Source organism: Salmo salar, chromosome 18, assembly GCF_965601325.2.
Source record: "Salmo salar chromosome 18, fSalSal1, whole genome shotgun sequence".
Taxonomy (NCBI): Eukaryota; Metazoa; Chordata; class Actinopteri; order Salmoniformes; family Salmonidae; genus Salmo; species Salmo salar.
The window spans coordinates 83772753-83797417 of record NC_138308.1 but is presented as its reverse complement, the minus strand read 5'-3'; the positions used below and the strand labels follow the sequence as shown (position 1 = coordinate 83797417).

The 24665-nt window shown below is 41.0% G+C and overlaps 2 protein-coding genes, 3 long non-coding RNA genes and 1 pseudogene across 9 annotated transcripts in view; 4 read left to right on the top strand and 2 right to left on the bottom strand.

The window, feature by feature from the left end:
* Positions 1–9133, top strand: part of LOC106578038 (SLAM family member 9) — a 55000-nt gene extending 45867 nt beyond the window's left edge. The window contains exons 2-7 of one of the 3 annotated variants that reach the window (XM_082965222.1): positions 4370–4669; positions 4832–5101; positions 5889–6002; positions 6616–6644; positions 8407–8478; positions 8632–9133. In XM_082965222.1, the coding sequence (XP_082821348.1) occupies positions 4370–4669; positions 4832–5101; positions 5889–6002; positions 6616–6644; positions 8407–8478; positions 8632–8709 (863 nt within the window). In that variant the 3' untranslated portion in view covers positions 8710–9133. Of the gene's footprint in view, positions 1–970; positions 4670–4831; positions 5102–5888; positions 6003–6612; positions 6645–8406; positions 8479–8631 lie in introns of all 3 variants that reach the window. The other 2 variants (XM_082965221.1, XM_082965223.1) reach the window with 2 other exon arrangements.
* Positions 1–24665, top strand: part of LOC106578032 (basement membrane-specific heparan sulfate proteoglycan core protein-like) — a 138340-nt pseudogene that overhangs the window by 56802 nt on the left and 56873 nt on the right. The gene's annotated exons all lie outside the window — the stretch shown is intronic.
* Positions 9668–11235, bottom strand: LOC145861776 (uncharacterized). The gene is made up of 4 exons (XR_014381425.1): positions 11146–11235; positions 10799–10909; positions 10647–10708; positions 9668–9806 (listed from the first exon to the last, which is right to left on the bottom strand). It is a non-coding gene; the product is annotated as an uncharacterized LOC145861776 (long non-coding RNA).
* On the bottom strand, positions 11321–23974 carry LOC145861775 (uncharacterized). The gene is made up of 4 exons (XR_014381424.1): positions 23790–23974; positions 11903–12040; positions 11764–11788; positions 11321–11408 (listed from the first exon to the last, which is right to left on the bottom strand). It is a non-coding gene; the product is annotated as an uncharacterized LOC145861775 (long non-coding RNA).
* On the top strand, positions 12747–16020 carry LOC123728628 (uncharacterized). Its single transcript, XR_006760251.2, has 3 exons — positions 12747–12928; positions 13094–13144; positions 13254–16020. It is a non-coding gene; the product is annotated as an uncharacterized LOC123728628 (long non-coding RNA).
* On the top strand, positions 16067–22060 carry LOC106578024 (uncharacterized). Of its 2 annotated transcripts, XM_014156572.3 has the most exons (5): positions 16071–18205; positions 19457–19752; positions 19893–20138; positions 20317–20456; positions 21200–22060. In XM_014156572.3, the coding sequence occupies exons 3-5, from the start codon at positions 19913–19915 to the stop codon at positions 21548–21550; spliced, it is 717 nt and encodes a 238-aa protein (XP_014012047.2). In that variant the 5' UTR covers positions 16071–18205; positions 19457–19752; positions 19893–19912; the 3' UTR covers positions 21551–22060. The 2 variants fall into 2 exon arrangements, with proteins under 2 accessions (XP_082821350.1, XP_014012047.2); XM_082965224.1 differs by having other exon boundaries at positions 16067–18205; positions 19457–20138.

Genomic DNA, 24665 nt, shown 5'->3' with positions numbered 1-24665 from the left:
AACAAAACATGCATGTATTGTATAACATAATGTCCTAGGGTTGTCATCTGATGAAGATCATCAAAGGTGAGTGCTGCATTTAGCTGTCTTCTGGGTTTTGGTGACATTATATGCTGGCTTGAAAAATGGGTGTCTGATTATTTCTGGCTTGGTACTCTGCTGACATAATCTAATGTTTTGCTTTCGTTGTAAAGCCTTTTTGAAATCGGACAGTGTGGTTAGATTAACGAGAGTCTTGTCTTTAAATAGCTGTAAAATAGTCATATGTTTGAGAAATTGAAGTAATAGGATTTTTAAGGTTTTGAAAATCGCGCCACAGGCTGCCAGTGGCTGTTACGTAGGTGGGACGCAAGCGTCCCACCTAGCCCATAGAGGTTAAGTATAGTCTGGCCCAGGAGTGTGAAGGTGAACGGAAAGGCTGGAGCAACGAACCGCCCTTGCTGTCTCTGCCTTGCCGGTTCCCCTCTTTCCACTGGGATTCTCTGCCTCTAACCCTTTTACAGGGGCTGAGTCACTGGCTTACTGGTGTTCTTCCATGCCGTCCATGGGAGGGGTGCGTCACTTGAGTGGGTTGAGTCACTGACGTGGTCTTCCTGTCTGGGTTGGCGCCCCCCCTTGGGTTGTGCCATGGCGGAGATCGTTGTGGGCTATACTCGGCCTTGTCTTAGGACGGTAAGTTGGTGGTTGGAGAATCCCTCTAGTGGTGTGGGGGCTGTGCTTTGGCAAAGTGGGTGGGGTTATATCCTGCCTGTTTGGCCCTGTCCGGGGGTATCATCGGATGGGGCCACAGTGTCTTCTGATCCCTCCTGTCTCAGCCTCCAGTATTTATGCTGCAGTAGTTTATGTGTCGGGGGGCTAGGGTCAGTCTGTTACATCTGGAGTATTTCTCTTGTCTTATCCGGTGTCCTGTGTGAATTTAAATATGCTCTCTCTAATTCTCTCTTTCTCTCTTTCTGTCTTTCTCTCGGAGGACCTGAGCCCTAGGACCATGCCTCAGGACTACCTGGTATGATGACTCCTTGCTGTCCCCAGTCCACCTGGCCGTGCTGCTGCTCCAGCTTCAACTGTTCTGCCTGCGGCTATGGAACCCTGACCTGTTCACCGGACGTGCTTGTTGCACCCTCGACAACTACTATGATTATTATTATTTGACCATGCTGGTCATTTATGAACATTTTAACATCTTGACCATGTTCTGTTATAATATCCACCCTGCACAGCCAGAAGAGGACTGGCCACCCCTCATAGCCTGGTTCCTCTCTAGGTTTCTTCCTAGGTTTTTGGCCTTTCTAGGGAGTTTTTCCTAGGGAGTTTTTCCTAGCCACCGTGCTTCTTTCACATGCTTTGCTTGCTGTTTGGGGTTTTAGGCTGGGTTTCTGTACAGCACTTTGAGATATCAGCTGATGTACGAAGGGCTATATAAAAATAAATTTGATGATTTGATTTAATGTTGTAAATGACTATTGTAGCTGGAAACAGCAGATGTTTAATGAAATATCTACATAGGCGTACAAAGTACCATTATCAGCAACCATCACTGAAGATCTCGTGTGCACTACGCTGTGCACTACTCCCTTCACAGAACAGCACAAACTGGCACTAAGCAGATTAGAAAGAGAAGTGGGAAGCCCCAGTGCACAACTGAGCAGAGGACAAGTACATTTGAGTGTCTAGTTTGAGAAACAGACGCCTCACAAGTCCTCAACTTGGCAGCTTTATTAAATAGTACCCGCAGAACACCAGTCCTATTGCTCAGTTGTGCACCGGGGCCTCCCACTCCTCTTTCTATTCTGGTTTGAGCCAGTTTGCGCTGTTCTGTGAAGGGAGTAGTATACAGCGCTGTACGAGATCTTCAGTTTCTTGGCAATTTCCTCGCATGGAATAGCCTACATTTCTCAGACAAAAATAGACTGTTGGGTGTCAGAAGAAAGTTATTTGTTTCTGGCCATTTTGAGCCTGTAATCGAACTCACAAATGCTGATGCTTCAAATACACAACTAGTCTAAAGAAAGCCAGTCTTATTGCTTCTTTAATCCAAACAACCATTTTCAGCTTTTCTGACATAATTGCAAAAGGGTTTTCTAATGATCAATTAGCCTTTTAAATGATAAACTTGAATTAGCTAACACAATGTGCCATTGGAACACAGGCGTGATGGTTGCTGATAATTGGCCTCTGTATACCTATGTAGATATTCCGTAAAAAATCTGCGGTTTCAAATCAAATCAAATTTTATTGGTCACATACACATGTTTAGCAGATGTTAATGTGAGTGTAGCGAAATGCTTGTGCTTCTAGTTCTGACCGTGCAGTAAAATCTATCACGACTCAGGATATTGACCCAGATGCAGACACAGCTACAATAGTCATTTACAACATTAATGATGTCTACACTGTAATTCTGATCAATTTGATGTTATTTTAAGTACCACCAACTATTTCCCACATTATTTACGTTAGAAATATCGTTTCAATGTCCAACCTTTTGATGTTACAGTACTGCAACATTTCTCTCTGTTGCAATAAAGGGATTTTTTACTTCCATTTCTGCGTAGTGAGAGAGAGTTCCTGTAAGGTATTTGTGACAGTCATTATTACGTTCTCCCCTCGGGTGTAGCTCGTCTGAGGAGGAGACGTAAATGCCTGGGCCTAAACACACCAGGTAATACAGATGAAAGGGGAAGAAATGTGGGGTGCAATGAGCGATAAATAAATCAGACCACAACCAGAACTCAATTTTAACCCTCAGGGGATGTTTAGTGAATTAGTTAAATAAATAAATAATATAAAACACCCATAAATAATCAATAAGAAACAAAACAACCACAACAAGGGAAGGTAAGAGAAGGGAAATGTTTGGGATCGGGGTCCAAGTAATGAAAATAAACAAAAGGTCCCTCCTCTTCTACACACCTAATCCTTCCTAACACACTCTAAGCCCTAACCCACTGTCCTACCTGGTTCCAAGAAAAATACAAGGGTGACACCCGCCCGGCTAACCTAGTGTATAAAACAATGGGTTATCTACGTGAGAATGTACACCCATGGGCAGATCTACCTTTTCCCTTCTCCAGGACCTAGGTAGGGTGGAGCGCCTCAGGAGGACAGGCTGAAACAAAGAAATTAACACAAATAATCAAACAAAAAAAAACAAGTGTCCTCTCTCTCCCCATCTCTCTCTCCTTCTCTTCTCACACGGCAAACAGATATCCTCTCTGTAATCAGCTACAGCCACGCCCACCATCGTTAGCCGCAACTCGGTACACCTGTAATGCCCAAGACAAACACACTAACAGGGGAAAATGGGGAACAAGAAAAACGTAACACGTAACAGTCATAAAACTGGCCAACTCCCCCAACTTCCCCCCCTTCCTCTCTAGTGGGGGAGGGGGATCTCTCTGATCCTCACCCAGGAGGGAAAGTCATGACAACAGGCAGGGGTTCGGGATCAGGTCAGAGTCAGGCAGGTACAGGACGGCAGGCAGGCTCGGGGTCAGGGTAGGCAGAAATGTCAGAACCGGGAAAACTAGGAAACAGAACTTGAGAAACAGGAAGACAGGAAAGCACGCTGGTAAGACCTGACAAGTCAAAACGTACTGGCAACAGACAAACAGAGAACACAGGTATAAATACTCTGGAGATAGTGGGGAAGATGGGTGACAACTGGAGGGGGGTGGAGACAAGCACAAAGACAGGTGAAACAGATCTTGGTGTGACAGTATGATGCATTTCTGGTGCATAATTACACAGTAAACAGATTATGTAATAATAATAATAAAAACAAGTAATATTAAAAATAATAATAGTAAAATTAATAATAACATTAATAATAATAATAGTAATACATGGTATTTCTATAGCACTTTCAAGGATCCAAAGTCTCTTACATGTGGTGTTTGCATTTTCACATAGATGATTTGTACTTAGACGTGAGCAGAGGAGCATTTATTGATAAAGATCCACCCCCACTTCTCTTTTCCTGTAATCTCATCCTGTTCTGCTGAATGTGGGGGAGGAGTGGACTTTAATAAAGTAAAGTAGACCCACACACTCAAATATGTAAAGATATGTTAAATGCAGAGATGTAAAGTGTCATACAGTATATATAAACTTGGAAAGTGCTATTTAAATTAAATCCATTATTACCTATTCATTGATGGGGTAAGACTTTACATTGCAGTAAATTATTGTGTCATTATTTGTGTAGGCACACTGTAGGTACACTGTGTACAGTCTATCATGAGTAATTACAATACTTTCTACACTGTACTTTCATTAACAATAATTACACAGTAATAAGAGCCCTGTAGTGTAAAGTGTAACCATTGATCAATGTCAGAATGTCATGTTGTGTACTTGTGTGTTTCAGGTGTGGGTATTTCTCTGTTCAACAAAGCAGTGGGGGACTCTGTGGAGCTGCCCTCAGGCTTAGAAAGGGAATGTATCAAGTCAATGGAGTGGAAGTATAGAAAAATGGTCATTGCAGAATTTGATGGGAACGTTTCCTTACCAAGATCACAGTTTAAGGGGAGGCTAGAGATGAACGACAGTAACTTCAGTTTAACAATCCAAGAACTGACACTGCAAGACTCAGGGGAATTTCTAATTTCTGCCGCGTCAAACAAAGGACACCAGATTCCAACCAAGACCATACATCTTCAAGTCCATGGTAGGCTGCTTTGTGTTATTCCATCGTTTTATCTTGTATTGTCTTTCTCCGGAAGGTATGGTCCATTTAGAATAATTATCTCTCCTTCTCTCTCTCTCATTTTCTCTCTCTGTTTCGCTCTCTCTCGCTCTTGCTCTCTCTCTCTCTCTCTCTCTATCTCAGAGCCTATATCCAAGGTGGAGATCCAGAAGGAGATCAAGCTATTGGCCAACCAGTCCTGTTCAGTGTGGCTGCTGTGCAACGTGTCAGTCGGCTCCAACCTCTCCTACACCTGGGAGAGAGGGAATGAGACGTACAGGGACGACCAGCAGATACACTTCTCTCTGTCACCAGCAGACGGAGACATCAGTGTAACCTGCAACGGCTCCAACCCAGTCAGTGAGAAATCTTCCTCGGCAACTGTAAAGTGTAGTAATGACACAACCACCCCAGGTAACTAGATATGATAACAATCCACCATACACTTTTCATATAGTGTGCTTCTATGCTTATGTTGTGAAATATAATATACAGTATTATGTAGTATATGTGATGACATTGAGTAGATATAATATACAGTATCATGTAATATATGTGATGACATTGGGTAGATATAATATACAGTATTATGTAATATATGTGATGACATTGGGTCGATGTAATATACAGTATTATGTAATATATGTGATGACATTGGATAGAAATAATACACAGTATTATGTAGTACATGTGATGACATTGGGTACATATAATATACAGTATTATGTAATACATGTGATGACATTGGGTAGATGTAATATGGAACTCTGTAGGCTTTAGCGTATTGCATAGTCTAATCCAGTGGTTCCCAGCTCCAGTCCTCCAGTACCCCCAACAGTACACATTTGTATTGTAGCCCCGGTGACAAGCACACCTGATTCTACTTGTCATTAATCATCAGGCCCTCAATGAGTTCATTCAGGGTTTTTTTTGTCCGGGGCTCCAACAGAAAATGTGTGCTGTTGGGTGTACTAAAGGACTGGAGTTGGGAACCACTTCAGTGTTTCTTAATCCTGGTCCTGGGGACCCAAAGGGGTGCACATTTTAGTTGTTGCCCTAATACTACACAAGTGATTCCACTAAGGTATGATGATGAGTTGATTAGTGGAATCATGTCTAGGGCAAGAAATAAAATGTGTATCCCTTTGGGTCTCCATGACCAGGTTTAAGAAACACCAGTCTAATCACGTTTGTGTTATAGAGTATGATACATGGATGAAGTGGTGTAGGATCTACATCGTGGTCCCAGTAGGCGGCGCAGTGGTGTTGATTGTAGCTGTGGCAGTGTATTACTGCAGGGGGCGCTGTAACACGGGTATGTACAGCATATGTTGCCTCATCTATACTTAAAGTTACATTTTAGGCTCTGGAAGTATTCTTAGGATGATTATGTGGTATTGTCACAACTCTCGCCGAAGTCGACCCCTCTCCTTTTTCGGGCGGCGTTCGGCGGTCGACGTCACCGGCTTACTAGTTGCCACCGATCGATGTTTCACTGTTCGTTTGGTTTTGTCTTTATTGTGTACACCTGTTTTTGATTTCCCTAATTATGTTCATTATTTAAACCTCTGCATTTCCTGTTTGTCTTGTCGGTGATTGTTTCCTGTTTTGTGTGGTTGGAGGTGTTTCTCCGAACTATGTATTTTTCTATGAGAAGATTTGTTGATATTTTGAGTAAACACGTTTGTTTACATTTATCCCTGTGTCCTGCGCCTGACTCCTCTACTTCTCTAAAGAAAACCATTACAGGCACAAGCATAATTTGATTTTTTTTCTTCAAAATGTGGGCCTTGGGGATATTATGGATTTCGGAAAAAGTGTGTGGAACCTCATAAGTGTGTAATTTACACATTCTTGGGTATGTTTGTGGATAACCTGTCTATTATCTATCTGATTTGTTGATATTTTGTTCTTGTCATACATAGCAGCTCTGACTGACGACACAAGAATGAAAGATGTAAGTATGCTTTGCCGTTATTATGTACAGTTGAAGTCGGAAGTTTACATACACTTAGGTTGGAGTCATTAAAACTCGTTTTTCAACCACTCCACAAATTCCTTGTTAACAAAACTATAGTTTTGGCAAGTAGGTTAGGACACCTACTTTGTGCATGACACAAGTAATTTTTCCAACAATTGTTTACAGACAGATTATTTCACTTATAATTCACTGTATCACAATTCCAGTGGGTCAGAAGTTTACATACACCAAGTTGACTGTACCTTTAAACAGCTTGGAAAATTCCAGAAAATGATGTCATAGCTTAAGACGCTTCTGATAGGCTAATTTACATCATTTTAGTCACTTGGAGGTGTACCTGTGGATGTATATCCAGGCCAACCTTCAAATTCAGTGCCTCTTTGCTTGACATCATGGGAAAATCAAAAGAAATCAGCCAAGACCTCAGAAAAAATATGTAGACCTCCACAAGTTTGGTTCATCCTTGGGAGCAATTTCCAAATGCCTGAAGGTACCACGTTCATCTGTACAAACAATAGTACGCAAGTATAAACACCATGGGACCACGCAACCGTCATACCGCTCAGGAAGGAGAGATGAACGCACTTTGGTGCGAAAAGTGCACATCAATCCCAGAACAACAGCAAAGGACCTTCTGAAGATTCTGGAGGAAACAGGTATAAAAAGTATCTATATCCACAGTAAAACGAGTCCTATATCGACATAACCTGAAAGGCCGCTCAGCAAGGAAGAAGCCACTGCTCCAAAACCGCCATAAAAAAGCCAGACTATGGTTTGCAACTGCACATGGGGACAAATATCGTACTTTTTGGAGAAATGTCCTCTGGTCTGATGAAACAAAAATAGAACCTTTTGGCCATAATGACCATCATTATGTTTGGAGGAAAAAGGGGGAGGCTTGCAAGCTGAAGAACATCATCCCAACCGTGAAGCACGGGGGTGGCAGCATCATGTTGTGGGGGTGCTTTGCTGCAGGAGGGACTGGTGCACTTCACAAAATAGATGGCATCACGAGGGAGGAAAATGATGTGTATAAATTGACACAACATCTCAAGACATCAGTCAGGAAGTTAAAGCTTGGTTGCAAATGGGTCCAAGCATACTTCCAAAGTTGTGGCAAAATAGCTTAAGGACAACAAAGTCAAGGTATTGGAGTGGACATCACAAAGCCCTGACCTCAATCCTATAGAACATTTGTGGGCAGAACTGAAAAAGCGTGTGCGAACAAGGAGGCTTAAAAACCTGACTCAGTTACACCAGCTCTGTCTGGAGGAATGAGCCAAAATTCACCCAACTTATTGTGGGAAGCTTGTGGAAGGCTACCCGAAATATTTGACCCAAGTTAAACAATTTAAAGGCAATGCTACCAAATACTAATTGAGTGTATTTGGGAACTTGATGAAAGAAATAAAAGCTGAAATAAATCATTCTCTCTACTATTATTCTGACATTTCACTTTCTTAAAATAAACTGGTGATCCTAACTGACCTAAGACAAGGCATTTTTACTAGGATTAAATGTCAAGAATTGTGAAAAACTGAGTTTAAATGTATTTGGCTAAGGTGTATGTAAACTTCCGACTTCAACTGTATGTGTACTGTATTACACTATACTTTGTACTGTAATTGCTGATTGCTGTGTATTTTTTTGGCTCAAATAGGCAGTACTTTTATGTTTTTGTGCAATGTTCATCCATTTTGTTTATTGGTTTAAGTACCTTTTTCTGTTTTTATTCCAGACAAGATCAAACAGTCAGGTAATGTCCATCTATGAGAACGTAGATGATCTGGCTGTCCCAAGACTGAACACGGTGAGAGTGAGATATGAATGGTCATACCTGATATCTTTGAACATAAATAAAATTAAAGTCTCTGCATGAAAGGGAGACTATGTAGTCTACTTGGAAATTGTCTATATTTCATAATGCTGAAACAGTTTGTTCTTGGTTGCCTGTCACATTTAGTTGCAGACTCTGTATGACAAGATCACATTTGGACGCCAGCCAGAAACCCCCTGTTCTTCCTACCAGGAAGTACTGTGAGCTGAATAGGATGTGGTCATAAGCTGGGCTTCTATAGATATAGAACCCTCTGCATCCTCTGAATCCTACATGTGTACCTTCTGTACATAGATGTTAATGTTTCATTTCATCACTACCAGCACATTTCTGTTTTTATTTTCTTACTTGTTCAGAACTCCAATCCTTGTCTGTTCATGATCATTGTGTGGTACAACTTGTTATTTTCAAGATATTCAGAGTTACATAACTTTTTGTTAGGTTCTATTGCATTCTATTGTTGCATTAACTGTTTATATTTGTGTAATAACGACTAATGGCAATTCAAGTCTTTTATCTTGACTCTTGTAGAGTCTTTTGGACTCTACAAGAGTTGAAAACAAGTTATTTGTATTTCTATGTATTGTAGTTTAGATGTGTCTATTGTACAGTAAAACGTTTTACATTCCACAGACATGCTTTGTAGAAATTACATAGGCCACATTCACATCAATTCAGCATATGCTCACAAGCTATCTTTTGTTGTTGTGTGGAATCAGACAATGAATAGACCTTAATACAATAATACCATCTTTACATATTGAGAAAAAGGAGAGAACATCCTAATAAATATAACTATTTGTAGCAATCATAACGCATAGATCATATGATTCAAAGTAAAAAAAGTGCAGTATTTGAGAAAGGCTACCTTCTAGTGATAGAAAAACAGGAATTAGAACAGAATTAATGCTGTGTTTTTATTCCGGGTGTATTATCCTCTTTAAGACATAATAATAATAGATTTATTTTAAATAGTGCTTTCATTTAAGAACCTCCTAGTGACTTACAAAACAAAGGGATCTGGCAGATTCTTGGGCGATTGGCTTCAACAGCTTCAGATGATAAGGCATTGAGGCAGTATGGGTAGGCAGTAGCTTGAGTGGGGGAGCATAGATGGTACAACCAGGGAGAAATGTCAGTCAGGGAAGATGCTCTTCATCAGGCTACGATGTTCTGTTCCTCTCTATAGGTAGGCAGGAGTTTTGGTTTGACAGCTACGATGTTCAGCTCCTCTCTATAGGTAGGCTGGGGGTTTTTCAACTCCCGAAAGTGTAGGACACAACTTGTTGATGCTTTGACCCCTGTAAAAACACCCAAAAATATCAACACACCTTGGTACAGACATGTGATGTACATACCCACTGGTCAAACACTGGTTGAATCAACATTGTTTCCAAAACAGTCTGTGTGAGGAGATTGAATCAACATGGAAAAGTGATTGGATTTGCAAACAACTCAGCAATGTAAGGCATTTCATCTTTTTTTCAGCTAACTTTTAACCTAAATCCAAGGACATGCAGATTTTTGGGGGTAGATTTGACATTGAATTCACATTATTTGGCAACTCTAGATCTGTAAATCAAATCCAGAAGTTGAGCTGATTGGTGTCTGTACCCAGTGGAAAGTAGATTCTAAAGAAAAGTGACTTGTTGAACCTGGATGATAAGCATGTGAGGGACTATATGAGAGACATAAAACAAGGCAGTCAGTGATATCTTCTATTTTCCACCTAGCACACAAAAGAGAAGTTGCAACGCGTCTTCATTTCAGCTAAGAATATGCAACATGTGTTTTTTTTCTTATTTTTTTGTACCAAGAACTTTGAAATGCAAGAGAAAGGCCATAATGTATTATTCCAGCCCAGGCACATTTTGATTTTGGCCACTAGGTGGCAGGAGTGTATGTGCAAAGTTTTAGACTGAGCCACTGAACCATTGCATTTCTGTTCAAAATGTTGCATCAACATTGCAAAATGTGCCTTTTCAAGTTCATAACTATGCACTCTCCTCAAACAGATAGAATGGTATTATTTCACTGTAATAGCTACTGTAAATTGGACAGTGCAGATAGATTAACAAGAATGTAAGCTTTCTGCCAATATCAGATATGTCTATGTCCTGGGAAATGTTCTTGTTACTTACAACCTCATGCTAATCGCATTAGCCTATGTTAGCTCAACCATCCCGTGGGGGACCCAACGATCCTGTAGAGGTAAAGGGAGCATCTATTTACACACAGGGCACTGTGAAATTTGATAGAAATTAAAATGTATTGTAATTTAATTCCCACTCACCTCTAAAAATATATGTTAAAAGACATCTGAACAGAAATCCTAAGAGCAACATTACGATCCCGGGGACGCGGTTCTCCCTCTCCACCACCACGTCAGGCTTTGGCTGTTCATCTGAGGACATAGGGAGAGAAAAAATTAGTATGGTAACAAGGTAAGAACACAAAAAAGGCCTCACTTTGTTCACAAATTCAACTGCAAGCTTGACCAGCATCTACAATAATTCCTCCCTGTCTCACTGCATAACTGGCTGGCCTAATAACTCCCGCTCAAGGTTCATGAATACACCAGTTTTTCCTGGTCAGGTCATGTGTTACAGAAATAAATCCTGGCCCTAGAAATGACTGTACCTTGGCATATCTCCCTCACAACCTTAGAGGCGTTAGTGAGCCCGTTTCTGGAAGTACATATGAAGGTGGCATTTCTGTTGGGGCTGTAAGACGCCCAGACAACAGAGATGTTGGCGTTGGGACTCCCCCTCCAGAAAGAGCCATCAAACGAAGCTTCTGGTTCCCAAAGACAGCTGGTGTCCTCCACTGAAGAGGAGCACTGAAGAGGCATCACACAGTGGCCGTCCATTGAAACACTGAATACCTAGGCTCAAAGAGACGCTCTGGACATTTGAAGAGAAACAAGGGAATGTCTTGTGAATAGACAACACATTTTAAATACACAAAACTGGCAATGAAATTTGAATAAAGTAGAGATCAAAATGAGGAACAATTTGAAATGATTTGAAAGACCAGTTTTGCCTATAATAGGCTGGCAAACTAGTGAAATGTAAAACGTAAAATTCCCAAACTTGTGTAGAATGTGACTTACGTCCAATAAGTGACATTTTTGGGGACCTTTGGCATTTTGGCTCACTTGCGCCCCTAGAGGCAAATGATGCATAAATCCTACAGAGCGCACCTTTAAAACAGGGAACAGTTGTGATTGAGACCATTACCTGTCACAGTGAGCCATACCTTATTGATCTGCTGCTCCCCCTGACTGTGTGTGAGGAGAACAGAGTAAACCATGTCATTCCCTCTCCGAACATCTCTGATCTCCAAGTCATCAGATTCAGATACATACAGGAATTTAACTACTATATTTATTTTCTACCTCAGAGTCTGATGGTGTTGTGCTGTTCTCTCTCCAGTCTCTCCAGTCGTATCTCCTGGATCCTCTACATCAGTCCTAGTAGGAGTGGTTGTGGGTCTGGTTGTTTTTGGTGTTCTACTGGTCATTCTCCTGGTCCTGCTGGTGAGATATCAACCAGCAAAGGTGAGACTTTTACTATGTCTCATTTAATACATTCTATTACATGTTTCGGAGAGAAATGTCAACATATAATTGTCAGAAGAATTTTCTATTCTAATGATAATAATTAACAATCAATAAGTTTTGACCAATCCCCAAGGTTTGTAAGACAATGGGTTAATAATAATTAGGCAAAGACTCAGCTTCTGCAAAAGGTTCGTACAGTTTATTCAGAGAACGTTCTGAAGTCCATTACACAAAGTCATTCATTTTATCCTCCCTCCTCACTTACGCACATACCTACACATAAACATACACACTAACAGTAGGTGAATTGTATCACTCCCTGGAGTTCTCACCACTGTTAATCACTACCCAGCGCTGTCTGTTCCTTTCCCCCGAGATTAGAGGGACCTTGAGGGTTATTCCCTGTTTTCTCCTAAGTCTCTCCACGTTGGGTCAAACACATGTCTACAGTTCTCTTAGGCCCACTAATACACACACACATTTCTCTTCCTCCCAGGCCTCTACTAGACCTTATGGGACTTACGTTCAGCACTTTAATTTTTCATTTCACATGCTACATAACTACTAATTACTAATCAGTTACGTTTCAGGGTTGGATTCTTTAATCACTTACCTTTAACATATTATTCCCTTATCAATAATATAAAAAGGTTACTGTTTCAACAGAATATTCTGGTGAGAACACCTGCCTCTCAACTATATTGATACATACAGTAGAACATCTTCTCTGTACTACTTAAGCTGAGTATCTCTCTCCCTGTAGGCCCCCTCAGCCCCAGAGAAACAACCAGGACCCCCAACAGGACCAAGGATCTACCCTGGGCCAGGCTCCTGATACTGGGTATACACATCAGCAGCATGGTCAGTCTCTCAGCCAAGACCTCTACCACTCCTCTCTCTGTAACCTCATACACTGACTGATCAACATCCACTTTGTATAACAACATGTTACCATAATCTCTGTCCCTAGGCAAGTTGAGGGATAACAAACCTGACTAACCTGTCTCTCTCTTCTTTGACCAACAGGTGACACTAACATCTACGATACGATCAATCCCTCAGACAACAATGATAATGGTAGTGTAATGTAATGTTTTCAGTATGAATGTGTAGTAGTCTGCTGCTCTTAATTTAATTTGACATGTAGAGTTTGACTAAGTTGAGGTGTTTGTGTATTATCTCTCAGATGCTGCTGGTGCTTCTGCTGCTGGACCAAGTCATGTGACTTACGCCCAGATTCAACTGAACAAGTTGAACAAGTTCACATACACCTTAGCCAAATACATTTAAACTCAGTTTTTCACAATTCCTGACATTTAATCCTAGTAAAAATTCCCTGTCTTAGGTCAGTTAGGATCACCACTTTATTTTAAGAAAGTGAATTGTCAGAATAATAGTAGAGAGAATGATTTATTTAAGCTTTTATTTCTTTCATCACATTCCCAGTGGTTCAGCAGTTTACATACACTGAATTAGTATTTGGAAGCATTGCCTTTAAATTGTTTAACTTGGGTCAAACGTTTCGGGTAGCATTCCACAAGCTTCCCACAATAAGTTGGGTGAATTTTGGCCCATTCCTCCTGACAGAGCTGGTGTAACTGAGTCAGCATTGTAGGCCTCCTTGCTCCCACAAATTTTCTATAGGATTGAGGTCAGGGCTTTGTGAAGGCCACTTAAATACTTTGACTTTGTTGTCCTTAAGCCATTTCGCCACAATTTTGGAAGTATGCTTGGGGTCATTGTCCATTTGGACGACCCACTTGTGACCAAGCTTTAACTTCCTGACTGATGTCTTGAGATTTTGCTTCAACATATCTACAAATTTTTCCTTCCTCGTGATGCCATCTATTTTGTGAAGTGCACCAGTCCCTCCTGCAGCAAAACCACCTCACAACATGATGCTGCCACCCCCGCGCTTCACGGCTGGGATGGTGTTCTTCGGCTTGCAAGCCTCTCCCTTTTTCCTCCAAACATAACGATGGTCATTATGGCCAAACAGTTATATTTTTGTTTCATCAGACCAGAGGACATATCTCTAAAAAGTATGATCTTTGCCCCCATGTGCAGTTGCAAACCATAGTCTGGCTTTTTTATGGCAGTTTTGGAGCAGTGGCTTCTTCCTTGCTGAGCTGCCTTTCAGGCTATGTCGATATAGGACTAATTTTACTGTGGATAAAGATACTTTTGTACCTGTTTCCTCCAGAATCTTCACAAGGTCCTTTGCTGTTGTTCTGGGATTGATTTGCACTTTTTGCACCAAAGTACGTTCATGTCTAGGAGACAGAACGCGTCTCCTTCCTGAGCAGTATGGCGGCTGCGTGGTCCCATGGTGTTTATACTTGCGTACTATTGTTTGTACATGAATTTGGTACCTTCAGGCATTTGGAAATTGCTCCCAAGGATGAACCAGACTTGTGGAGGTCTACAATTTATTTTCTGAGGTCTTGGCTGATTTCTTTTGATTTCCCATGATGTCAAGCAAAGAGGCACAGAGTTTGAAGGTAGGCCTTGAACTACATCCACAGGTACACCTCCAATTGACTCAAATGATGTCAATTAGCCTATCAGAAGCTTAAAAAGCCATGACACCATTTTCTGTAATTTTCCAAGCTGTTTAAAGGCACAGTCAACTTAGTGTATGTAAACTTCTGACCCACTGGAATCGTGATACAGTGAATTATAAGTGAAATAATCTGTCTGTAAACAATTGTTGGAAAATTACTGGTGTCATGCACAAAGTAGATGTCCTAACCTACTTGGCAAAAATATAGTTTGTTAACAAGAAATTTGTGGAGTGGTTGAAAAACGAGTTTTAATGATTCCAACCTATGTGTATGTAAACTTATGACCCACTGGAATCGTGATACAGTGAATTATAAGTGAAATAATCTGTCTGTAAACAATTGTTGGAAAATTACTGGTGTCATGCACAAAGTAGATGTCCTAACCTACTTGGCAAAAATATAGTTTGTTAACAATTTTAGTGACCCCAAAGTTTTGAACGGTAGTTTTTCTTTGCAACTTTGCCTAGAAGGCCAGCATCCCGTAGTCGCCTCTTCACTTTTGACATTGAGACTGGTGTTTTGTGGGTACAATTTAATGAAGCTGCCAGCTGAGGACTTGTGAGGCCTCTGTTTCTCAAACTAGACACTCTAATGTACTTGTCCTCTTGCTCAGTTGTGCACCGGGGCCTCCCAGTCCTCTTTCTATTCTGGTTAGAGCCAGTTTGCGCTGTTCTGTGAAGGGAGTAGTACACAGCTTTGTACGAGATCTTCAGTTTCTTGGCAATTTATGGAATGGCCTTCATTTCTCAGAACAAAAATAGACTGACAAGTTTCAGAAGAAAGTCTTTGTTTCTGGCCATTTTGAGCCTGTAATCGAACCCACAAATGCTGATGCTCCAGATACTCAACTAGCCTAAAGAAGGCCAGTTTTATTGCTTCTTTGATCAGCACAACAGTTTTCAGCTGTGCTAACATAATTTGCAAAGGGTTTTCTAATGATCAATTAGCCATTTAAAATGATAAACTTGGATTAGCTAACACAACGTGCCATTAGAACACAGGAGTGATGGTTGCTAAAAAAGGCCTCTGTACGCCTATGTAGATATTACGCCAAACTGGCACCCCTCATAAAATCTGACATAAGCACCAGCATCCCAAAGTATTAAGCGAAAACAAGCATAGAAAACAGCATTGGCATTAATAAAAAAACAAAAACCATAAAGCTACTGTTATAATATAAGTGTTTCAGTGACAACCTAGTTGATTAACAATATTGGGTTGTTAACAAGTTTTTTTTTTCTAAATATACTGCTCAAAAAAATAAAGGGAACACTAAAATAACACATCCTAGATCTGAATGAAGGAAATAATCTTATTAAATACTTTTTTCTTTACATAGTTGAATGTGCTGACAACAAAATCACACAAAAATAGTCAATGGAAATCCAATTTATCAACCCATGGAGGTCTGGATTTGGAGTCACACTCAAAATTAAAGTGGAAAACCACACTACAGGCTGATCCAACTTTGATGTAATGTCCTTAAAACAAGTCAAAATGAGGCTCAGTAGTGTGTGTGGCCTCCACGTGCCTGTATGACCTCCCTACAACGCCTGGGCATGCTCCTGGACAGTGTGTGGTGCAACGTGGCGTTGGTGGATGGAGCGAGACATGATGTCCCAGATGTGCTCAATTGGATTCAGGTCTGGGGAACGGACGGGCCAGTCCATAGCATCAATGCCTTCCTCTTGCAGGAACTGCTGACACACTCCAGCCACATGAGGTCTTACATTGTCTTGCATTAGGAGGAACCCAGGGCCAACCGCACCAGCATATGGTCTCACAAGGGGTCTGATGATCTCATCTCGGTACCTAATGGCAGTCAGACTACCTCTGGCGAGCACATGGAGGGCTGTGCGGCCTCCCAAATAAATGCCACCCCACACCATGACTGACCCACCGCCAAACCGGTCATGCTGGAGGATGTTGCAGGCAGCAGAACGTTCTCCACGGCGTCTCCAGACTCTGTCACGTCTGTCACGTGCTCAGTGTGAACCTGCTTTCATCTGTGAAGAGCACAGGGCTCCAGTGGCGAATTTGCCAATCTTGGTGTTCTCTGGCAAATGCCAAACGTCCTGCACGGTGTTGGCCTGTAAGCACAACCCCCACCTGTGGACGTCGGGCCCTCATACCACCCTCATGGAGTCTGCTTCTGACCGTTTGAGCAGACACATGCACATTTGTGGCCTGCTGGAGGTCATTTTGCAGGGCTGTGGCAGTGCTCCTCCTGCTCCTCCTTGCACAAAGGCAGAGGTAGTGGTCCTGCTGCTGGGTTGTTGCCCTCCTACGGCATCCTCCACGTCTCCTGATGTACTGGCCTGTCTCCTGGTAGCACCTCCATGCTCTGGACACTACGCTGACAGACACAGCAAACATTCTTGCCACAGTTCGCATTGATGTGCCATCCTGGATGAGCTGCACTACCCGAGCCACTTGTGTGGGTTGTAGACTCCGTCTCATGCTACCACTAGAGTGAAAGCACCGCCAGCATTCAAAAGTGACCAAAACATCAGCCAGGAAGCATAGGAACTAAGAATTGGTCTGTGGTCCACCTGCAGAACCACTCCTTTATTGGGGGTGTCTTGCTAATTGCCTATAATTTCCACCTGTTGTCTATTCCATTTTCACAACAGCATGTGAAATTTATTGTCAATCAGTGTTGCTTCCTAAGTGGACAGTTTGATTTCACAGAAGTGTGATTGACTTGGAGTTACATTGTGTTGTTTAAGTGTTCCCTTTATTTTTTTGAGCAGTGTATATGTGAGACACACAAAAAAGTTCAAATTGTATTGCTCCAATAACTTTCAAAAGATTTGTCTGAAGTTTGCCCCCCAAAAACTGTATTTTCCTTTAAATTAAGTCGCACAAAAATGTGTATTTTCCTACGAATGAAGTCGCACAAAAATGTATGAAATCTGCTGAAATACTTGTTTTGTCAGACAGACAGACAGTAGTGAGGTCATTGTGTCACTTCTGAGAAACAGATGCAGGTTGCCACAGAGACCAATAGATAGAGGAAGAGACATCACCACAAGATGTTATCTGAAACAAAGAAGGGGGCCATTGTCAGTAAGCTAGGACCCACTTTCTCCTGAAAACGCACAAGAGGGCATGTGTTTCATGTGCCTCAGCCACACTAAGCAATGAGCATGGAAGATAACTCATGCAAACCCTTCTGCAGGCATACGACGCCGACATGAAAATGCACACACACACACTGTTCTGATACCATCAGCCTGACAGTAACAGACCCCAAACACACCCACTCCTCATGGTCTAACTCTCCAGCTGAGTGAAGGGGGGTATTTTCAGAGAACCACTATAGAGTGTGACTTCCTTTTCAACTAACATACAGGGATTATTTTCTAGAACAGCAGCCCTCATCAAAAGAAGTCTCTTCTCTCTCTTCTCTGCGTGTTTTGGTGAGTCTAGCTAGCTACTAGTCAGTCACAGAGAGATAGGGAGGGCGTAAAGACAGATGAAACAGACATACAACGCCTAACAGAGATGTCTGGTGGTCCCCTCTTCTCCTTCTCCAAACAGGGAATACTCCTACTCTCTATCCTCCACTATGGTTAGTATTGTATGGATTCTTTACTTTCTGCTGCTCATGTTTTGTATCTATTAAATGTGCTTGCTTGCATGATAAAGTTAGGAATACAGTTAGCTTTTGCTAACCTCCTTGTTAGGTTTTTTGTAGTTTCTCCTACAGTATATTGATGCTACATTTTTTTATGAAACACGTTCACATATATTTGATGCGAGTGTAATTGGTGTAGTTGGGTCAACAACTTTTGCAGTGCTTCCAGAAGCAAGGTATCTTATGATCCTCTGCTAGACGCAGATGATTCATTTAATTTAACCTGTTGGGGGTAGGGGGCAGTATTGACACGGCCGGATAAAAAACGTACCCGATTTAATCTGGTTACTACTCCTGCCCAGTAACTAGAATATGCATATAATTAAGAGTGTGCTCCTAATCTCAGCTCGTTACCTGTATAAAAGACACCTGGGAGCCAGAAATCTTTCTGATTGAGAGGGGGTCAAATACTTATTTCCCTCATTAAAATGCAAATCAATTTATACAATTTTTGACATGCGTGTTTCTGGATATTTTTGTTGTTATTCTGTCTCTCACTGTTCAAATAAACCTACCATTAAAATTATAGACTGATCCTTTCTTTGTCAGTGGGCATTTGATCACACCCATACATTTCGGGAATGGGATAAGATTCCAGAAATGATCCATGTGAACAAAACGTTTATTTCTCTCAAATTCTGTGCACAAATTGGTTTACATCCCTGTTAGTGAGCATTTCTCCTTTGCCAAGATAATCCATCCACCTGACAGGTGTGGCATATCAAGAATCTGATTAAACAGCATGATCATTACACAGGTGCATCTTGTGCTGGAGACAATAAAAGGCAACTCTAAAATGTGCAGTTTTGTCACACAACACAATGCCACAGATGGCTTAAGTTTTGAGGGAGGGTGCAATTGGCATGCTGACTGCAGGAATGTTCACCAGGGTTGTTGCCAGATTATTTAATGTTCATTTCTCTACCATAAACCACCTCCAACATCGTTTTAGATAATTTGGCAGTACGTCTAAACGGTCTCACAACCGCAGCTCAAGACCTCCACATCCGGTGCTGAGGAGCATTTCTGTCCATAATAAAATGTATTTAAATTGACTGATTTCCTTAAATTAACTGTAGCTCAGTAAAAACATGCATTTCTAGATTAAACACTTATTAAGATTATCCCTATCTGAATAAACAGGTGCAAACTCTGCGCCCGGTGAACCTCTTCCTCTTTCTTTAGGGACCTGGGCTGAAGACCCTCCAGTAGACCAGTATGGGTTGAAGGGAGGTTCGGTGTGTCGGCTGTTGCAGAACCACCTGATCAACTCAAAGGAATTACATGGAAGTTCCAAAAGGATGTAATAGTGGATAAAAAAGACATCTCTCCTAAATACAAGGAGAAGGTGGATTATAATCCAGCGAACCACACTCTGTGCATTAAGAATCTGACAGACACAGACAGTGGAATTTACATTGCAAATGCAAATAAAATAGGTTGGACAGATTCAACGTCTTCATATAGACTTAAGGTGTTGGGTGAGTTTAGTGATTTTTTTGTGTGTTTTGGTAGTCTGCTATGTGTTTCTGGTTTGTTTCAAAAAGATAATCTCCTTTAAAGTGTCTTCACCAGTCATACATGTAAAATGTATCTTTCTGAACTGTATTGGTTGTTGTAGAAGCTGTTCCCATTCCAGCCATGCAGGTGACCTACTCCAACTCAAGTACAGGACTTTGTAACATCACAGTGAATTGTTCAGGCTGGATGTTTTCTGTCTGTGATGGAGGTCAGTGCCCACTGTACCAGGAATCTCTGTCAGTCTCTGAGGTCAACATCACCGTCTCCAGTGGTAATGGATTCATCCAGTGTATCATCAACAATCATGTCAACGCAGAGGCCAAATCACAACGCATGGAGGACATATGTAAGTTTAATTAACTCACTTCCACTTTCTGTGAATTCCTCTAGCATTATAAAAAAAAAAAATCAACAAAGTTGTAATATCATTGCAGTTATATTCTTCTTAAGCAAAAATGTGGATATGCTCCTTTTTGTGTGTGTTATGTAAATGAGTGGGTCTGTGTGTGTGTGTGACATCTCAGGTATTGGTGAGAAGAAGAGGATCGCTGCAGCATCACTAGTTGGCATCATTGTGTGCATTGTTACTGGTGGATTATTCTTAGTTGGTGTAGGATGCATCATATCAACCAGAAGATCCCCTAAAGAAATACTACCACTGAAGGTACCCTCTCATTAATCTATGTTTAAACAACCGTAGAGTCTATTGACGCACCATTGCGTAACTATATGTAAAATAATAATAAAATCCACGTTCAAATCTGTCAGGTTAAGCTAGACATCAGTTTTTTTGTTGCATGGGCTGAATCTCAATCAACCGTAGATACGGAAGGCCGCTATAGACGGATGTGGTAGATTGAGATGCAGCCCATGCTACAGCAGTGTTTGTCAGACCATGAGACATCCCTGAAATCGGTTGTCTCAGGAAAATGTCTGTAGCATCTGAACGGTTTTGGCTACAAACGAATGTGACCACACTGTAGAAAGGGGAGCTTTTTTTTCTCCATTTTGCTCTACGACCTGTTTGAAGGTAACCGATACTTCTTTAAAAAATGTATGGAAGTATGGAGGTATAGTTAAATATGTGGGGGGAAAAAAGCAAATATATTTGCTGAGATTTCTTGTATCTCCTAGATATAGGACAGACACTTCAAAACCTTACTCCTTAATTATTTTTAACAGTCTTTTTTGTCATTTATGAATGTGTTATTCAATGCGTTTCTATGGGATTTGGGACTAAAGGCCAAATTCAATATTTTATCAAAACATTTACAAATTCAATATCAAATAGCTAAATGATGCATGGTATGACCATGTTAAAACATTTCCCCACCGCCCAACATCTTAGAGTCTAGAGAATTTTAAACAATGATCATTTGCATGTTATGATTACTCATCTCCTAACAGGCCGTTGTTCCAGAAGTTGACAACCCAGTGAGCGCTGTACCAGGAAGACCAGAACCACAGAACACCCCTGGATCTGAGGTGACATCTATCTACGTTACTTCTGGGAGACCAGGAGCAGTACCAGCAGTAGCAGAAGGAGAAGAGGGCCATCCAGGGGACAAAGAGTACACTTCATCAGAAGAGAGGAAAGAACCACAGTCCCCCCCACAGGCAGAGACACTCTACAGCACCCTACAGATACCAGTTGCAGCACAGCGCCACCCAGTGGGCAAAGGAAATAATCTAAAGAAACCAGACACGGTGTACTACACAATAGGAGATTACCCCTCCATCTTCTCAGAGACCCAGTGATGTTACTTTGATTAAGATTTAACCCATAGACTCAGGTACTGAATGCAAACACAGGGGAAATTATGAAGGAGAGAGAATTATGATAATGGATTTTTTATTTTTTGTCTGATTTCATCCATATTTAAAGTGGCAATCTGCAATTCCTTTGTACTTTTAAATTCATTGTATATAACTATTGATCCATGCTGAATACATATGCTTTTTTAACTCCATTGTTTGTAAAAATTGTATTTGTAAAAAAAATTGGTGGCAGGGTACCCGCGTTGTTATGATTTAAACTGCAGATTTCCCCTTTAGTGATAGAATGTTTTACATACTGTTATTTTCTGTAAACAAAAATGAAACCATGCAGATGAATACAGTAGCGCTGTACATGCTTTAAAAAAGTGTTTATATACAAAACAGCGGTTTGAAAATGGGAAGCCCATCCATTCAGTCAATCAATCAAATCGACCAACCAATAAATCAATACATAAACCAATCATTCAGTTAATAAAAAAATCAAGCAAGTTACAGCCTACCCAGTATGAAATAATGTTTCTATTTTAATACATACTGTATGTCTAATTATTTCATACGATGAGAATTCATATTTACAAATATAACTATAAAAGGTATCTGTCACATCCAGCTGCTTATGTGGAGGAACTACAGATATGGCAGTCAATTATGACTAAAAGCATTTGTCCTGTGGACAAAAGCTCACATATCGGAGTGGCTGCAGTTCTGGATTTTCTGGAAACCCGATAATAGTTTATTTATTTATATAGATGCTGTCTACTCCGCTGCCTACATAGCTGCTGCTAAACTCTCCACTGCCATTAGCCTACATCATCACACAAAACGCAGATTGTTTTTGCTCCAATGTGTAGGGACTGATTCCTGCTTGTGCAATTGCCATTAAAAACAGAGAAGGTTGTAACCTTCATAAAGGCCTTGACTGTTTGTTCAAACGAGGCAGAGACTTAGGCTACATCATCATGGTTCAGAGGATGGTGAGTAAAGAGAGAAACGTGAAGGGAGGTTGAGTGTGAACAGCAGCTACGTAGAAATAATGTGTGTATGTAAAAACAGAATGTGATCCGTAGCTTTAAGAGGTTTCCAGAGCGGTGGTCCTCAAATACAGTGAAATATAGCTAGTACTCTGCGTTAACATCCACATCATACATTATGGGTTCGTTTTCCTGGACATAGATTAAGCCTAGTCCCAGACTATAAACTACGTTAAATGGAGAATCTTCACTGAATATGCTTCTTAGTCCAGGACTGAATTGACTGGAATTTTAATGGATTTCAAACCAACCCTGTCGTTTAGTGTTACTGTTATTTTATGTTTTCTTCTTCACTGGAATATATGTATTGGCAGTGGCGATTTTAGCATGTAAATCTTGGTGGGGCAAAAAATAAATGAAGTGGAATGCATGCCAGCAAAGCCACTACACAACACAACACTAAACAATACATGCATTTCACTATATCGGTGACAAACGCACAAACTGTTAGGACGTACACAAAGCTGTCCCAACAGCAGAGTCCCAACACCTTACCGCACCGCTTCACCTGGCTATCAGCGGAGCCTCGTCTGGCAGCAGAACAGTTCATTCAGCCTAATTTACTGCCTTTAAAAAATAACATAGCTATATGCCTGACTTGCTAAACAAATGTGGTTTCTACTGACATTTGAGATGTACAAGCTATGGCATAAGGGGACGACAAGCGGATGAGGCAATCCGTAATTTCGATTAAGACATTAATGAGCGAGGGCGGACGTAGTCAATATAACTATTTGTTCAGCACTTTTGAAATGTAAAGCGACATAATTCAGAACATGGGCCGCTCTTATAGACCAAATTATTAGGGTGAGGAACATTGAACGCCGTTTGGGTCTTTGCGTGTCAAAACAGATACACGTCATATAGCACTATTTGACACGTTAAATAACACAATTCTATTATAGAATGTTGTGTGTGCTGAATTTGCACGTGCAAGCCAAGCGCCACCACTACTAGCAGCACCACTGTCAAAGCTGTACATAAAAGTTTGCAAACAAGCACACGAACAATGTGTTTACAATTCCGCGTTGGTGAAAATAGACCAAATTATTAGGCTGAGGCACATGTTCTACTAACAGCTTACTAGCCAACATACACTTAGTATTACTTTCTTAGCTACATCATACATATCTCCCTGGCATATTACATCAATTATTCAGCAGCATACAATACATTTTCGGACTCACGTTGTGATGTGCTCACTTAAACAGGAACAAGCTATGGCATAAGGCGACGACAAGCGGATGAGAGGCAATCCGCGGCGGTCCTTTATGGGCAACTTTTGTCATCAAACTTTGTCATCAAAGTCTGGCATTCTCTGGATTTATGGTGGGGATTCAGAAAAAAGACACACAGCCACTCCATTGAATAGCAGGCTAGTGGATGCTTTGCCATTCTTGCAGTTAGCCAGTGATTCCTTCCAAACCACTCATTGTTGAATTTGCGATTTCCAAATTGTTGTGTAATTTTTATGTCCAATGGCCGATGAGCACCGATACATTTTATCAATAATTTATATTCATATGACAAGGTTTAAAAAGGATTTGCCAGTAGATTGTTGACTTGATTCATGATGATGACTGCTAGCTAAGACTTTGAAAGTAAGATGTTGACATGATCAGTCCAATCACAGCAACTGTACATATAACTTGATTTGATTAACTTCATTTTATCTGTGGCTAATGACCTTGAGCCTTCTTGGAAGGGCACTTGTAATATAACTCTACAGCAGTACCCAAAGGGCTGCAATTTTGGATGTCTACCCTTGCTAAGGACTTAAACTTGGCGATGACGTAGTGTCCTCGTGAGTGACAGAACACTGAGCCAATCACGGCGCAATGCTCCTATTTTTTGAAGGCTCGCCCCTCCATCACAGAAAGCACTGAGCTAGGCTGAAACACCTGCATTTTGGAGCTGCCTTACTCAAGAAAACAAAAAAGACACCATGTTTGTATGCGTCTTTATTAACTAAATTATATATATGTGTTTTAACATTGTTTGCAAACTGATATGTGAGAGGTATAAATGGCAAAATAACATGCAAAACAGGCAAGACCCACCCT